The sequence below is a fragment of the Alligator mississippiensis genome, chromosome 3, assembly GCF_030867095.1.
Source record: "Alligator mississippiensis isolate rAllMis1 chromosome 3, rAllMis1, whole genome shotgun sequence".
NCBI classification, from domain to species: domain Eukaryota; kingdom Metazoa; phylum Chordata; order Crocodylia; family Alligatoridae; genus Alligator; species Alligator mississippiensis.
The window spans coordinates 285,734,813-285,752,913 of NC_081826.1; the positions used below are offsets into that span (position 1 = coordinate 285,734,813).

General features: G+C 40.9%; 1 protein-coding gene across 1 annotated transcript; it reads right to left on the reverse strand.

Annotated features, from left to right (window-relative positions):
- Positions 1–278: 278 nt before the first annotated feature.
- Positions 279–13,930, reverse strand: LOC102563425 (uncharacterized). Its single transcript, NM_001371821.1, has 9 exons — positions 13,538–13,930; positions 9,878–10,117; positions 8,639–8,845; positions 6,229–6,462; positions 5,094–5,247; positions 3,343–3,452; positions 2,490–2,603; positions 1,471–1,620; positions 279–832 (listed from the first exon to the last, which is right to left on the reverse strand). The coding sequence occupies exons 1-9, from the start codon at positions 13,619–13,621 to the stop codon at positions 698–700; spliced, it is 1,428 nt and encodes a 475-aa protein (NP_001358750.1). The 5' UTR covers positions 13,622–13,930; the 3' UTR covers positions 279–697.
- Positions 13,931–18,101: the final 4,171 nt, after the last annotated feature.

The following is an 18,101-nucleotide window of genomic DNA, read 5'->3' on the forward strand; positions in this document are numbered from 1 at the left end:
CTGGGGCACATTGTCCCCACCTGGGAAGCAGGTAGTCCCCGGGGGCATGGTGTAATGTCCCAGTCCTGGCCAGGAGATAGCTGTCTCCTGGCCTGGTGTTCCCTGCCAGCCCCTGGGTTAGCACCCAGGGGGAGCCTAGAGCTCCCCCTGGTGTAACCAGGGGTCCATTGCAGAGCCCCAGGGGGGAGGAGCAGTTTGCTGCCATTAGCAGCAAATCTGCTCCCACTCACTTCCCTGCATGTGTAGATGCCTGCCTGGGAGCATTTACTCATGAGTAGTTCACTCATAAGTAAACTAATCCCAGATCAAATGCATGTATAGACATGCCCAGTTTCAGTCAACAGGAGGAGAACTGAGTATAACTTGTATGCAGAGGGCATGGTCTCTATAAATAGATAATGTGTGTATGATTAACTTTCATTGCTTTGATGTGAAACAAAAGAGGATGAAATGTATGAATTAATAAATGGTACACAGCAAATGTAGTACTTAGATAAGTACTTCATGAATGTTTAAGTAACTAAATAATAATTTGGTCCTGGAAATCTAAAAGGATCAGTAAATATGAACTTAAAATAACTTTGTAATAACATTACAGAGTTTTTCTAAAAGCTTTACTGCAAACAGCAATAAAAATACCAGCAAGTGCTACAAACAACAAGACAAATGAGTAAGAAAGTATTATTGTTTGGGGCTGTTATGGTAGGTTAATTGCCTGATCCTCCCTAAACCTTGGAATCTTCTTGAACTCCTCCTGTTTCTTCCAGAAAAGCTGGGCTAGAATATGGTCTGCGGTGGCATGGAAATAGTCATCCATATCAAGTGTCTGAAGCTGTGGAAGAACCGACATTTTAACCAGTAATAGGTATTATTAGATTGATGTTTTATCCTGTATTTATTTTACCATAGATGGTAGTATATAATATTATATAGTATATATTATAAAATATATATTTTATAATTTATTTATCCTATATTAACACACATGGGGTGCATCGACACAGGTCACTATGGCCATGTTACTGCACTGTGATTTAGTACCAAAAGGAAGTACTAAATCATGGCACAGTAACAGCCTGTACTGCCCTGTATGCACAGCACATGGTTATTTTTAGCAGCTACTTCGCTGTAGCAGCACGCTATACCAGGGGAGCACATCCGTATGGTGAAGTAGCTGCAGGTCATGTGTAGGCACCTGTGGATGCTATGTCACTGTAGCACATTGCTATGGCAACATAGCATCACATGTAGATGTGCCCAGAGAATACCTGATTTCTTTCTGTCCTACAATATATAACTTTTTTTATGGGGCCTCACCTTAGAAGAGCCCTTCATACTAGATAATCTTACCTCTGTATACCTGAGACATTAACCTTGCAATTAGCAGTAGCATAAAAGGAGATTATATCCAATTAAAGCTACTTCATCCCTCCACCTGTTTATCTGACAACTACTACTGTAAATGCTCACCTGGTTGCCTGTACTGAAGGCTAGAACCAAAACCAAGTCCTCATCACAAATGCTTTTGATATAATGTTGCGTTCCAAGAGGGAAAAATACAACATCTCCAACACCAATGTCGAAGTTTGTGGTAACTTCAGATGAAACAATAATGCCCACCTAGGCAAGAGTTGCAGCAATTACTTCTTGCTATAAAACTGAAAACTGTATAATAAGGAATAAATAAAGAATTATGGCTCCCATTATGCAGTGAGAGCTACTAGTGCAGACCTAACAGTTATTATTCACCGGCTAAAGTTCAACTGTCCACACTGGAGAAAAGTAAACATTTCCATATCTTTACCTTGGTAGGAAAATGTTAACATTATGCTTTTTGAAAATAGGTGGGATGCTTAAAATGCACCTTTAAGCCTTAGTGTTTTTCAGGGAGAATTGGGATACCTGCTGGCTTTGACTGGGCTACTTTCACAAACTCCTTTATCACCTACCATTGCCTTAGCTCCCTTTGTAGTTCTTATCTGCTTCATTTTAAAAAGCATTTGCAGTGATTATCTGCTTGTATCTTCTTTTGTCTACATGTTGTTAGTGGGCCTCAAACCTCTGGGTAAAAAGTGGTCACAAAAGCTGGCCAAAAGTGAAAGCAACTCCATTTTCCTAACTAAAATCTAGTAGAAGAAATGTAAAAATTACTTCAAAGCTTATTTTCACTGTTTTTTCCCTTGTTCCTTAGCAGTGCAGAGTTGATAGTCCCTTATGTATTTTGTTTTCCCTGTTTCCAAGACAGTAAGAGCTCTCACTTCAACTAGGTTCACATTTCCTGCTTGTCAGTTAGGTTGGTGCAACATCATTTTGACTTGAGCTTTCTACCAGTGTAACAGAGAACAGATTTTAACTCTAAAAGGCAAAATATGAGCTTTGCAGCTTTAGAATATTATCAGGAATCAGAATTTTTTTCTGAAAACAATCCCAGAAGGCCTACCACAGACAAAATTCCTATTAGTTTATTCCAGAGTAGTTCAATAAGTTACCTTTCCACAGCCACTAATGACATAGCCCATCTCATTAGCATTGAAATGAAAATGAGGCTGACGTAGTCCATTGCTATATATCCTGAGAGTTCCTATGGTAAGGGTATTTTCATGCTGAAAGCCAAAAGAATACAAGCATTAGCAAAAATGCATATGTGCAATTTCTTGGTTGTACTTTAAAGTGACAATGTACTCTGTTTTAGTTGTAGCCATGTTAGTCTAAGACATAGGCAGGCAAGGTTCCTCAAAGGGAATGTACAAAACACCTTTCGTAGACAAGCCTATGAACTTCACTTCATAAATCTACTGGATAGATCATGGACTCAATATAGACACTGGATTTATGACACATGACAACCTGCCTGACATCTGATTCACCAGGTACCTGCCAGACCTGAACTTTAACATTTTTCTTTCCCCACCTTCCTCCCTTCTCTCTCCCCTCCTTTTCTACCCATTGTCTTCCTAATTTCCAACTCTTTACTTTTTTCACAGACAGCCTCTTTTCTACTTTGGAAAACAACTACAGTAGAGTCTCCTTTACTTACCTTTGGCTCCCTCCCTTCTCTTTTCTACCTTTTGTTTTCTAATTTCTACCTATTTACATTCTCACTGATGTCTTGTCACACTTTTAGCTTCTTCCATTCCTTGGAGTCTCAGAACAGCAGAGACTCCCAATGCCTGAAGAAGGGTGATAGCACCCAAAAGCTGGCAAAGAACTTTTTTCCAACTACTCAGTTGGTCTAAAAGATATCACATCTACACAAAGAACATTGTCTGCCAATGTACTCTGTGTGAGTTCAGACATTACCACATGCTTCAGCAACTATGGTAGTCTATTGAAAATACAGACCTTATTCAGTGACTCACTGAAAATTTGCTCAGTGCTATTTAGACCAGTTCCATTTGTGCGATAACGAGCCCACTGGATTATTCCTCCTGGAAAACGATATTCTGCTGATGCTGAATCAAAGACAGTTAAATAAGCATTAATGACAGAAAACATTCTCATTTATTATCAGTAATTGATTTCCACAAGATTTGCTTTTAGCTCATGTCCTTGTTTATATGCCAGCCAACAAGATGGGGCATCACTAGGATTTATTTGAATTTGGGATCTCCAGCACTACTAACATGAGGTTATACCACCTGAGCCAGAAATATAACTCTTTTAGCTTATTAATGACCGTCTTTTGTGAACCTGTCACCAGAGGGATTAAATAATTCCCACTGAACAGGTTAGCATTCTAACACAACTAAACAGGAATTGTACAGACAATAAAAGATCTTAAATCAGCATTTTTCTTAACTTCAATCTAAGATTAGTAACTTAAAAATGTATTGAAGGATATTCATTGCTGAATGCTGTTAGGTAGGTAGTCAAAAGGAATGAAGGACACTTAACCTTTCCAAAGAAAAGCTCAGTACCCTGCAGAATTGGATCTGATGTCTGTGTGAATTTCAAACAATTTTGCATAAAGTGGATCAGTCTCCAGGCGTTGGAGCTGCTAAAGTAATGCTACAAACACATTCCATATTCTAACAAACAAATCAGTCTTCCTGCCATTATTTTCTTTGCATATGTGTTCAAATCAGACAGGCCCTTCTTCATAAACCTGGCATTTAAAATGCCTGTAGCATTCTGCCTTAGACACACAAAATATTCCCAAGAAGTGTTAGGCATATCTCTGGCCCATTTGGACATCTCTGTTCCCACAGTGGTCTTCTCTCAGTCACATAACTGAAGGAGGGGGCAACTGGGGCAGTAGGACAAGGCATTTCATCTGTGCAAAAATAGCTGTGACTACAGTGGTGCATGAGCCAGAGCTGCCCCAGGTGCAGAGCTGCACATCTGGATGCCTCCTTCATTAACTCAAAGCAAAACTACCACCTGTTAAGGGCTCCCTGGACTTTCCTGTTTTCTACCAGTCTCTTGAAAGGGACAGATGGCTGAGGCATTTGGCTTTGATTAACAGAGCTAACCTTAGGGGGGTGCAGGGCCCAGGGCAAATCAGCCTGTGCAGAGCCCCTTTAACACTACACAGGGTCATGGTACCCCCACAAAGGGGGTGGGGAGTGGTTTCCTTGCTTCTTCTGCAGCACAGGGCTGAGCCACCAGCTCCAGGTGGGCCCTGCGGGAGGGGCTGCAGTTGCTCCACCCGGCTCTGCAGGGCCCTGCTAAAGTGCAGGGGTGGGGGCAGTCACCCTGATTCGCCATACGCTAGGGATGGCTCGGTTGACTAGTTTCCACTGCAGTAAGGACAATAACACCAACAGAACAGAGCCCTGAGTTTGGGGAGTTTCTGCCTTGTCTTATGCTCAGGTTTAAGTTGGTGCCCTATTGCTTACTAATCAGTCTTTCCAGCGTGTAAATCAAAAGGCACTCATTGACGTCAAAGGCATAAAACAGATTATGTGAGAGAAGAAGAAGGCCCTATGTCTTTAGAGACAGATACTTTTGGGCTTTATTTATGAAAAAAGAAGGAAAAAAAAGTGCTGGTTCCTGTTTAATTTTGTCCTTGATTCTTATGTTTCTCTCCCCCATTGTTTTAGCCAAAGCTGTAACTTTTAGCTCTTCCACTTTGTAAGGTCTTAGCTCTGTACCTTTGAGGTTGTAGAAGTACCGCCACACAAGCTTGTCTGGAGACTGCACATAGCTGGCATTCTGAATCAGTTCCATTAAGTTCGGTGGTAGGTTAATGGCCTGGTCTTCTGTCTGTTTCTTGAACGATCTAATAAAACTAACTCCACCTTCTGGCTAAAATATGTGCAATAAATATATATTAGCAAATGTACAATGAAGACTGGGAAAGATACAGCGGTTTGGTCAGGTAATGTGCTCCTAAGCATTAAGACCTACTGGGCACATCTACACATGCATTAATGTGCTTTTCCTAATGCACATTAAATTTAGTATCTCCAATGTCAGGTACTAAATAAATATGCATTAGGCTGCCCTAATATAGAGTACCAAAAGTGCATGCTTTTTAAGTGAAGCCTAATGCGCAGTAGCCCATTTTACTGGATATTAGCATAATTGCACTGCTTTTTATGTGACTCTTTACTGCGCAGTAAAATAGATTACTGCACATTAAAGCTTATGTGTAGATGTTCCCACTAATGTTTAATTTGGTACAGGAAATTGCATTTTTGTCCCATGCATCCTCTCCTGTATATCCTCTAGCCCTATATGCAAATTGCCTTAACAGTATACTTTGTTAAAAATTTTAAAACCCTAGAGAGATTTGGAACCAAAATAAACCTGGTCTCCCACCTGGTGCCACAAGGTGCACCCTGAAAGAAAAGATTGCCCCATCCCTACGCAAGAAGCAGATTTCAACCGTGACAACCTGTGGATCCAGTGGAAGCTATGTGCTTATATGCTGGAGTCAGTCTTTGCCCTACTTCTTCCATTCAATCTAGAGACTTTCAGATAAGGTTAGAATTGTCAGTGGCTTCCTCTGGCCCCATTTAAAGGGATGTCACAGTACTCAGGGGCATTATGGAACATAATTACTTCCACATTGCATTAACTAATCTGATATTTCTTATGCATCAGAACTGGCTCGTTTACTGCAGACACATGGAGGGTCCTCCACATGTCTAGGGAGGAGGCATGCACATCCCCTCTTGCAGGGCACAAAAGATCAAAATGTAGAGGGAATTTTCTACAAATGGCTCAGGGGAATGATTTCATTGATTATTAATAAGCCTGAAGAGCTAGCTGTGCTGCACAGACCTTTAATGACCTTGCTGCTATGTCTTCTGGTGTAGAGAAAAATACATCATCAACATCCAGAGTTTGAAGTTCTTCATGTGTTGTAAAAAACAGCAAGAACAAGCAGTCGTCTTCTCCCACATTTTTTATCCAGTGCAATGTATTTTTTGGGAAGAAAATCACTTGTCCAGCTGTAACATTGTATGTGGTTACTGTACTGGCATCAGCATCAACAACACCAATCCAGGCAGTACCCTGAAATATAGATGGAGCAAGAGAACTTAGTGAAAGAAATGATCATGGTTGCAGTCAGCTCATAAATCATATTCACCTCTACACAAATCTTTTTCTAGGGTGGTTTATGCAGAAATGACCTAATCTTCAGCAGGAAGCTGGAATATATGACCTCTTGAGATACCTTCTAGCCTTATCTTTCTATGATTCAACATGTATTCAGTATGCCACTAAGTCAAACACACACGACTGATTATAGAATACAGGCAGGTGACCCCTGCCTGTGACACCAAGTGGCAGATAGTGCATTCAGTCACAGACTGATGACTGGCCTATTTTCTCTGAGAAAACACATACTAAATATGCATATATAGAGATCTACATTTAGAGCAGTAAATTAATTATTTAAATAAAGACTATGAATAGTTTATAGTTCCTAGATTAAACTCTTGGGGAAGAACCATATGTTCTTGCACAACTGATCTTCTATCCTGATAGGGGCCTTTGAGTGCTACTCTGATAAAATATCAATAATTATGAATTTCAGAATCCTAGGCTTTGAAAAGACCCTCAAGGGTCATCGCTCTCTGTGCAGTTGCAGGATTCACTATTCCTAAACCATTTCAGATAGATGCCTGTGTAACTTGTTAAAAACTTCCAATGAAGGAGACTCCTCAATCATATCGCTGTTATATGATTGTTAATAACCAAAACATTGTTGTCATTTCATATATATCCAAAGGTCCAAAACACAGTTGCACTTTGCTTAGAAATGATACCCAGCCTTGAATTATTTCTCACAATAAACTATGAGCTTGTATTTTAAAATAACTTTTACAATTTCCATTTTACAGATGGGGAAACGTGTTGCCAGAACAAACATGTTAAATAGTTTAAAATTTGGGCACCTATAATTAGGCACATGAATTGTGCGTGCTTACCCATGTAACAAATTCATTTTTAAGGTGTTAAGTATACACAATTCCTGTTTACTTGGGTTATTATATGTAGTATAAACTAGAAGTGTGGAGTAGTTCTGAAACATCAGGCCATTTTGACCTGTCTACATTGTCTAGATGCCAAGTCCAGTAATACCACCAAAATACACACTCCTTCCCCTCACTGTCACATGTGTGTCAAATCCCCAAAATGCGACAATGTAGCCATGATATAAGAAGGGACCTTCTTAATTCACAGTTTCACAGACACTGCAAAATCCGGGATTGTCCATGAAATCTGCTAAATCAGCAAAAAAAATAATAAACATAAAATGCTAGCTCTCCAGTAGGAGCCAGTGGTACTTGCTGCTTGGAGGAGAAGGCACCAGCTGGTAGGGCAGCATGAAGGGCATTGGGCAAGATAGCGATTACCCCCTTGTCCCTCTTCCCCCCTCCAGGGCTTCTCTGCCAATAAGTGCTGAGGGGCAGGGTCACACGAAGGGCAGCCAGCAGTCAAGATGGTGGCCAACCCCTCCCCCCTGTGTCCTCTGCACCAATCAGCACTGTGGTGTGGGGCTACCATGAAATGACTGCAGAATTACAGCTTTAGGCTCCAGTCAACCCATGAAAATTAGTAAATCTTCCCACGATTTAGGTAGACCCCTAGATATAAGTAAGCAACACCAAGGACATGCCCAGAGCCACACAAACTCTTCCTTTTTGGGTGTCTTCCTTGATGCATGACCTGGGCTGTTCTACAGGGGCTATATTGCCCATTTCAGTGGTTCTCAACCTTTTTAGACTCCAGGCATCCCTCCATAATGTTTCTGAATTTAGCGGCAGTCAATTTTTTTTGACTACAGAAAAATAATAGAGCAAGTCTTCTGTTGCAAAGACCTCAGAAAGACTGCAGCAAATCTGAATGGTTCTGACACTTTGGATTCCTATTTGAAATCTCTAGGTTTATCTTGTCAATCATGTTTGCACACTTAACAGTGCTAACATTGCAAAGCATCCTGCAGCACCCTTAAAAAGATCTCACAGCACCCCAGGAAAGAATTGCTGACCTAGTTCCTGGGGTATGGTGCATGGAAAGCAAGTGTTATTGTCTAGGGGCATGCTTCTCAGCACTGCTTCCTGGCTTGGGCCTTACATACCTTATTTCAGCTATTATTATTGGTTATAATCTTTTTTATATAGTGCTATGGCTATGCATTATAATTTATGTAGAAAATTGCAACAGGAGAATCAAGAGGTACCTTAAGTAGAAAACCATGTTCATTGGCATTAAAATGCCAATGTGGGGCCCGGAGTCCTTTGCTCTTGATCTGTAAGGTGCCAAAAGTCATCTCAGACTGACGGGTGTTGATGCTGGTTCCAAATGCCATTTCTTCATCGCTCTGATACTCATTTATATCATGCCTGAATCTTGCCCATTGAATATCACCCCCAGGAAAATGATGTACCTGGAAAATTACACATGCGATACAATCTTTACCTGTATTGTAAGTATGGGGGAAGGGCTAAGGGAAAATACTGAACATTTAGATTGAATAAAAGACCCATTCTTTTGAATATTTTCTCAGTTGCTTGGTGAGTGTTCATTTGGTATGCTCTTCATGATCACTTGTGTACTTCCTCACATCTTAATATATCAGCTTGGACTCATAATATTGGAAGGGACCTCAAGGGTCATCTAGTTCAATCCCAAGAGAGAAACAGTGCTACCAAGGACAAAACTCTCAGCAAAACCAGATTCAGCCCTGGATCTTTCACTGACAGGATAATTCTGCTCATTTGCTCCCACTAGGGTGCAGCCTAAACCTGCAATTAGACAGGAGAGACCCTGATGGACCCTGATTTACACTCAGGTTCTCTCTCAACCAGAGCAAGTTGGCAGGGCATTTTTCCCTACCAGGAGACGTGGAGGCAGGAAGAGGCAATATATACCTGGCATTAGTTTATTTTTCAATTTAAAACATTCAGAACTATCAAAAACAAAACTGAAACGATCTAATAATTTTTGTTTGTTTGTGTTTTGTTTTTCACAAGAGCTACAAAGCTACCAGGTCGCAGAGATGAACAAATTCATTTTTTAGGCCACTATTGCCCAAGGAGAGACCATCACGTTTATTTTTATTTGTGATTTAAGAATACATTTCAACTAAAGGTAACTCACTGGCTTTTATTTAGATTCTTGTTTTTCATTAATATTTAAGAGCTTCATATATTGTTGTTTCAGCGTTGTATTTCAAAAAGCTGTTACTGTTCTGAATCTACCTTATTTGTAGGTGCAAGTAATTGGATGCCCCAAACGATTTAAATTGAATTTGAAATTTTCTGTATATGAATCTTTGTGATCCCTGAGTCTCTTTGTACCTGCTGTTCTATGCACTATGCATACCAAGAGTGAAGCTAAATGAAGTTGTCTGAACAGTTGACTGCAAACGCACAAATTGAGTGTAATGGTATTGTTTTACAAAATGAAGAATTGCTACCTTAGATTTACCCAGATGATTCAGAAACTGGAATCTGACATCCACTCTCTTTCTGTCTGACATTCCTGCTGGTGTTTGTGGGGAGGATACTTCCTGCTTTTGCATGTTTGGCTGTATCATACTCCCAACGTTTTTAATGTAGACCAAGGACCAGATCAGCACTCCCATTATGGTAGATGTTATACAGACCCACAGACAGATTAGGAAAATGTTCATTATGGACCAAGGATACTTTTTTCCCTACAAGACATTAAAAAACAAGCAAAAAAAGAAACAAAAACAGAGTTACAAGAATTGAACCATGAATTCAGTGTTTCTTCTGTAATCCAGACTGGATCCTTTCATTCACAAAACACTGGGCTCAGTCCTGGGATGGGATAAAATGTTACAGTTTATTATACAGATCTTCAGTGTTCTGCAAAGACTAAGTAGCAAAATGTTATCATCATGATATGATCAGTCAAACTATTTGCACTTTCTTTTGTTGGTTTCTTTTTCATAAAGAACCACAAGATTTTGAGGGCTTGAGGCATCAATTAAAGCAGGGGTGGGCAAAATGTGGCACAGAAGCCAGATGCGGCCCATGAGGCCATTCTATCTGGCCCGCGGGGCCCCTAGAAAATTTAGAAAATTAATATTTATCTGCCCCTGGTTGCCTGTCATGCGGCCCTCGATGGCTTGCCAAAACTCAGCAAGCGTCCCGCCACCCAAAATAATTGCCAGCCCCAAATTCAAGGCCTAAGGGGTGCTTGCAGATGTAACCCCCCCCCCCCCCCCAGAAAACACATTGCTTTACTTTAAACTCAGCATGTTCCTGCACTGAGCCCTGTCCATGTCCAAAAGAGACAGCGCGTTACTTCAACCTGGCTCGCCCAACATCTGTAAAGATCATGCGCTTTAGTGGGGCTTTTTTGGTGCTTTTATCTAAAGGGTGATTGAATCAGCTTTAGCTAAAAGTGCCAAAAAAGCCCCCCGATGTGCTCAAACTTTCTAGATGCTGCAGAGATGGGTTGAAGTAACATGTTGCTTCTTCCAGTAATGTGTGGGTTTTTGTTGGTTGTTTTTTGTTTTTTTTTAAACGTCTGCAAGCAACCAAAATGTCATAGATCTCTGAGAGCTATGGTAAAGAGAATATCACTTATATCACGTATGCCTTGTTATATCTGCCTCTCTTCTCCGGCTCCCGGCAGACTCCAGATCCATGTCTGGAGAAAGGGTAGGCCAGCGGGAATCTCAGAAATACTAATTTTCATTTGGGCTCACTCAGGAGGTTCAGGGTCCTGAAGGTGATAAAGGGCACGAGGGAGGCAGCTGAGAGTGAAGCTCCTGGATGACCCTTGGAGCCAGCATATCTTTGAAGAGCTGAAGGTCTTTACCTTTTTCATTCTGCAGGGATGTGATCAGTCTTTGGCCCCAAGGGACATGTCACTGTTTTTCTTGTCTCTCGCTAGTTTTCTTATATTGGGAATAATTGGGCCCGTGTGAGCATTTAGCCAGTGGTGTATTTGTAATATTAGGACCTTGTGTTAAATAGTCTTCTTGTAACTCTGCTCCCCTTCCCATTTCAAATAAATACATTTCAATAGGTTATAGTCCACACTTTCAAAGCTAGCTAGTGACTTTGGATCCTTCTACATTTTTAAATAGCTCGTGTAATTCCATAGCAAACAGCAGTAATACACAACTCAAGAGAAAATCTGCATCACCTATAAAATAGATTTTAGATTAGATTGCATCCAAAGTTAACGTCCCAGTTAGCAGAGCTTTAAACTGGCCTCCAGACCAAACCCAGAGAATTATACAACTGTATTTAAAACAGCCCTATGTGCACTATTTGATAGTAGCAATGTAGCAACCCTGGTTTCAGTTAAAACCACATCATATAATGACAAGGCATTTATACATTGTGTCATCACAGAGTTCCTGACTTGGGTATTTATAGCACATAGCTGTTTAGAAGACCAGTATTATCCCTTTATGTGTATCATCTCAAGTGACTGAGGGTATAGACAAGTGTACATTCTGAGTGCTAATTTCTAGCACACCAAAAAATGTGGAGGTGGGAGGGGGACAGGCATCACAGCCACCTAGCTGATGAGCTACACAGTTGTGCAAGTTCTCCAACAATAGAGGACTTCTTTTTGGGTCTCCCCTGCTGCTAGAGGAGCCCAGGAGGGGAGAGGACAGGCTGTCAGTGAGCAGCTGGCAGCCCCCAGCCCTGGGGGGGGGCCACAAACAAAAACTGGTTTCCTTGCCTCTGCCACCCCTGGGCCTTATCAGTGCTCCTTGAACAATCCCACAGAGACCTTAGGTTCTTCAAGGCACACATGACACTACATGAACAGTCCTGGGCAGTGGGAATTGGAGCTAGGGCTGGAAGAGTCCTGGCACTGTTTAACCATGGTGACAGCAAAGTCCCAGCAGGACACCCAGAGAGCTCACTGTTGGGTGGGCCATCAGTGGGGACTCTGGAGGGAGGGAAGACTATCAACGAGGAGAATTTAGCCCAGAATAGACAATAAGTTTTCATGCTAAAAAATGGTAGGCAGCTAGATAGTACAGGGGCAACACAGGGTCGTATCATGCATTCAGGATTTAAGTAGCTCTTCATATTGAAATCACATATTGAATTTCTCAGAAATTCAGGATAAGCAGCTGTCTGACCCAAGAATTTGGTTCAGAAATTCTTCCTCAGCAAGTATACATGGGAACAAGATGATGTACTTTATTTTAGGACTTGGCCTGAGAATACAGTAGAACCCATTCTACTTTATCACCTTGGGTTTCATTTGACTCACTTAGTGTGCTTTATTACATACTAGTTTTTAAATTAATTTACTGCTTAAATTCAATAAGGGCCAGCTCTTGCAAAAACTTACTGACAGGAATACTTTACTGGTGTGAGTAGTGTCATTGACTTACTTGGACTACTTTGACAGGTAAAGTTGTTGCAGAATTATGCCCTAATTATGCCCTGAGCTGGGAGTCCCACTGCAGGGGGAAAAATCAAATGTACTACAAACTTCATGTGGTATTGAAAACTATAGCTTTTAAGAAATTATTTGTAATAACACTTCAAAGTATATTACAATGGGATTTTCAAAGGAGTCTTAGGAAGCTGACACCAGACTTAGGAAACATATGCTGCAGCATACTCCATACCAAAGTAGTGAACTTGTTTGAGAGTTTAGTACCTACAAAATGTGCACCCATTTAACTAACTCAGTTTCTAAATCAATCCAGATAGATCAATGTAGCTCCCTTTAAATTAAATTAAGCTTAGGTCAATATCACCAACTATAAAGCAATGCAAGAATATCCATCCACATAAAGTTGCACTTTAACTTCAATTTAGAAACCAATTTAGCTGTACTGGCACAATTTTTCTGTGTAAACTTTCTCTGTGCCTTCTGCTATCACATGCTAAGTAGCATATGCTATCACATCTTTGCTAAGTAAAGAAAGAGACCCTGATGGTTTTTTGATTGTGTATTATGTCCAGCCATTAGACAAGTGACAATAGAAAGATTCTGTTTCTTTCTTTTCTTGTGGCATATTTTAAATACATATTATTTTCCCTAGTATAAAACAAGAGTTTGGTCCCCAGAGAATGATCAATTCTCTTGATAATGTTCTAGCAACAGAATAAGAAAAACTTACTGGTATCACGTGTTTCCTTTGGTCCCTTTCATTTGAAGGACTTTGTATACGTTCACCATTCATTTCGAATCCCGGGTTATCCATTTAAAGTAACTGGTATTTTTTTGTTTAAAAATAGACATGTAATTTTAAAATAACATAATTCCAATGCAGCATGCTTAACATTGGAGCATAAAGCAATGGCTAGTTTTCATTTTCATTAGAGACAGTAATGCCACTTGGACTGATCTTATATATAAATATGTTGCAAACCAGGAAGTATTCTTCTTTACCCTTTAAGAGGAAGGATCTGCCTACTTCTACATTCAGCCTTGAAGTTATTTGTTTTGCCTGCACATCACAGACCCATGAAATGACAAGACGTGCTTTGTTGTAACAGGCAACTGAGGAACCAATGGGGACAGCTCATCCAGTTAAAATGGTGAAAGTAAATCAGAGTGAATTGGAAATAGTGAGAAGGAAACTAAAGACATGCTCCCTAATACAACGTTTGGACAAGTATTTTAAGTAGAACACAAGAATAAAAAACTATACTGGGTAGCTGACAAAGAAGCCCGAATCTTGAACACAGAAAATAAGAACACTTTTCTTGATTTTTGAGGGACTTAAAGACCACAGGGTATTCTATTTGTGAGTGAATATGTGAGTATCTGTTGGATAAGAAGCACAGCTGCACCTGAATAGCCACTGCTAGTAATGGTGGAAAAAGAAAACACACAAACTGATGACAAGCAGCAATTTTGCCATGAAGTCTTCAGATCTACTTGGCCCACACTCGCAGGGAGGCAGTTAGAAAGGCCAAAGCAACTACAGAACTGAGGCTAGCAACGCTAATTAAAGACAACAAAAAGACTTTTTTTAGGTATGTAGGGAGTAAAAGGAAGGCACAGGGCAGCATAGGACCCCTATGAAACAAGAAGGAGCAATTAGTGACAGAGCGGGGGGACAAGGGTGAGCTATTCAATGAGTGTTTTGCCTTGGTATTCCTGAACAGGGCTCAAGATAAGTCTCCTAATGGGTTCTTAGACGGGCATCAGAGGGGCACCAGCCTACTAACTGTCGACGCTGAGTTGGTGCAATCATTTGGATAGACTGGATGTGTTTAAGTCAGCAGGCCTGGATGAGCTGCATCTGTGTGTACTGAAGGAATTGGCCAGTGTCATAGCAGAACAAGTGACACGGCTGTTCGAGTGCTCATGGCACTCAGGTCAGGTCCCAGAGGACTGGAAAAGGGCCAGCGTGGTCCCTATTTTCAAGAAGGGGAGGAAGGAGGATCCGCGTAATTATAGGCCAGTCACTTTCAACTCCATCCTTGGAAAGGTCTTTGAAAAGATTAGGAAGGATCATATCTGTGGGAGTCCAGCAGGAAAAATAATGCAGCAGGGAAACCAGCATGGATTCGTAGCAGGTAGATCATGCCTCACCAATTTGGTTTCATTTTATGACAGGGTCACAAAGTGCTTAGATGCCGGAGTAGAGGTGGATATTGTTTTCTTGGACTTTAGCAAGGCCTTTGATACAGTATCTCATCCCGTTCTCATAAGTAAATTAAGAGGCTGTGACATAGATGTTTACATGGTCCGGTGGGTGGCAAATTGGCTTAGTGGTCACATCCAAAGAGTGGTAGTAGACAGGTCAGTATTGACCTGGAAGGATCTGGGTAGTGAGGTCCTGCAGGGTTCAGTCGTTGGACCTGTACTCTTCAATATCTTCATCAGTGACTTGGATTGGGTGTGAAGTGCACTCTGTCCAACGTTGTGCACGATACTAAATTGTGGGGTGAAGTGCACGCTCTGGAGAGTAGGAAACAATTGCAGGCAGACCTGGACAGGTTAGAAAAGTGGGCAGTACACAATAGGATGCAGTACAAGGACAAGTGCAGAGTGCTGTACCTAGGGTACAAAAATATCCAGTACACCTACTGTCTGGGAAGTGACCCTCTCAGCAACACAGAAGCAGAAAGGGATCTCAGAGTCATAGTGGACTCCAAGATGAACACGAGTCGTAAGTGTGATATAATCATCTGCAAAGCTAATCGCACTTTATCATGCATCAGCAGATGCATGACAAATAGAACCAAGGAGGTGATACTTCCCCTCTATGTGGCATTGGTCAGACCGCAGTTGAAGTACTATGTCCAGTTTTGGGCACTGCACTTCAAGAAGTATGTTGATAGACTCAAGAGGGTCCAGTGGAGGGCCACTCATATGGTATGGGGCTTACAGGACAAGCAAGCCCTATGAGGAGAGGCTGAGGGACCTGGACCTCTTCAGCCTCCTCAAGAGAAGGCTGAGAGGTGATCTTGTGGCCATCTACAAATTCATTAGGGAGATGCAGCAAGGGATCAGAGATACTCTGCTCACCAGGGTGCCTCTTGGGGCAACTAGGAACAATGGTCACAAATTGACAGAGAGCAGTTTAGGCTAGATATCAGGAAAATCTTCTTCATGGTACGGGTGGCCAAAATCTGGAATGGGCTTCCAAGGGAGGTGGTGCTCTCCTCTACCTCGGGGATCTTTAAGAGAAGGCTGAACAGGCATCTGGCTGGGGTCATCTGACCCAGCACTCTTTCCTGCCTAGGCAGGGGGTCAGACTCAATATGAAGCACTGGATAAACACTTATCATACCATATATCCCACATCTTGTATTCAAAGTACAATAAAGAGGCCATAGCAGAAGCACTCATGGTGCAGCTCTGTCACATTCCAACAAATATGTGAATTCTGCTACATATCTTGTCATATAAGGACATGAATAATAAAGGAAGTACAATAACAGTGGTTGCATATTTTGTAGTTTTATATTGACCAGCAGTAACTGGATGAGCTAATCTCATGTCCTGTAATGAACACTGTGTTCAAAGAAAAAATGGACTTAAATTGCAACAAGAAAGATTCAGGTTAGATGTTAGGAAGATTTTTTGTTTAAATGATGAAGATTGTGAAGGACTGGAACAGATTATTTAGAAAGGTAGTGTCATTGGTGGTTTTTAAATGCAAGTTTGACAGACATTTGGCTGCGTTGAAAAGCCCCCTCTTTTTCTATGATTTTTATGGCCATACAGTCATTATTTCAACCCATGCAGAAAGTGTAAATAACTGTACAGAGCAGAGAAGAATCAAATCAAACACCTTCTTTGTCTGAGCATGCTTTTCCTTTCATACACATAATCCAGTAAAAATACGTTGTATTTCATGGTACATTTCATGACATTTAGTAAAATGATCTTTGGCAATCAAACGCATGGTCTAAACGCAGACACTAGTTTTGCCCACAACCTCGTAGGCTGGTCTCTCAGTTGATAAAATTGAAATGTATTGCTGAATAAACACTCTTGAGGAAGATCTTGCCCAGCAGAATTCTCATTTCTTTACTGTAACCTAATTTAACACAGTTGATTGATGCAATCCAGATTTTTACAACACAACTATGGTTATAAATTCCATATTGTAATCACTCAGCTTCCTTCTGCAAAATAACAGTGAGATGATGAAAGCCGTGTGTATTATAGGGTTCCCAATCTAGTTACTGACTTCAAAGAACTCCAGTGGGGAAAGTTCTCTCTCATCTATATTATTCATCTCTTTTCATTATCTTTCAAGTCTTCAAAAGAGCCTCTTTGTATTTATCAGTCACTTAATGTACAACATATTTTCGAGTTCCTGACCCAGGTTTCTTACCTCTGATAAGCAAAATTTTTTAAGAAACTAAAAATGGCTCTCAAACATTTTGAGATCTGTTTCCAGGTGGAGCTATGTATGCTTCATCTAGTGTTTTGTTTAGTGATTTTAAACATAGCATGATATGCCAGACCGATACGTTAGGAGACTGAAGTAAAATAATTGAAGAACAACTACAGCTTAAAGCTACTGTAAAGTTTTTCTTTGAATAGTTTGCCATTGTGCACCTCAGTGAAACAGTTATAGGGGCATGATGATACTTCAGGTCTCATACCCATCCAGTTTGGGGCTTTTCAAGCAAGACTGCTTTAGAGAGCATGAAATAGCAATAAATGTTATACTTTTGTTAGATATGAGAGGTAAGTTAGCTGTGTTTGTTTGAAGTCAATCAGAAGTCAGGATAGATATACATCTTTATAGACTAACTAAATTATATTAATATATCTATCCGTCTATCTGGTAGACAGATAGACAGGCAGATGTGCATCTCTCTCTCAAACTTTCATGAACCAAAACTCACTTTATCAGATGCTGTGAAAGGGCACGCAGAAAACAAAGTATAAGGTGGCGAAATAAATTAGAATACAAGGGGTGTGTGTGTGTGTGTGTGGGGTGGGGGGGAGATAGGGAGGAAGGGGTTAGTGCTAGGAGAGAAAAGCAAATGAACAGTAAACATCAAGGAACAAAAAGGGAGTTACAAAAGCTAGAGGTCAGAATCCAGTGTCTCTGTTTAAACCATAGTTAGCAGTTTGTGGGGCCTCTCCAATGACACTGGCTGCAGTTGTGGCGCTCAAGCTCAGAAAGCCAACCCCATCATCTACGAATGTTTTTACGGCCCTCCTTTGGCCACCCAAGGTCTTATTGACATTGACTGTTTTACCCA

Coding starts and splice junctions, on each gene's coding strand:
- LOC102563425 (NM_001371821.1), bottom strand. CDS start 13,621: ATGGATAACCCGGGATTCGAAATGAATGGTGAACGTATACAAAGTCCT. Junction 8,846..9,877: donor ATCATCTGGGTAAATCTAAG/GTAGCAATTCTT, acceptor GTAATTTTCCAG/GTACATCATTTTCCTGGGGG. Junction 3,453..5,093: donor GTACTTCTACAACCTCAAAG/GTACAGAGCTAA, acceptor TCTTTGATTCAG/CATCAGCAGAATATCGTTTT.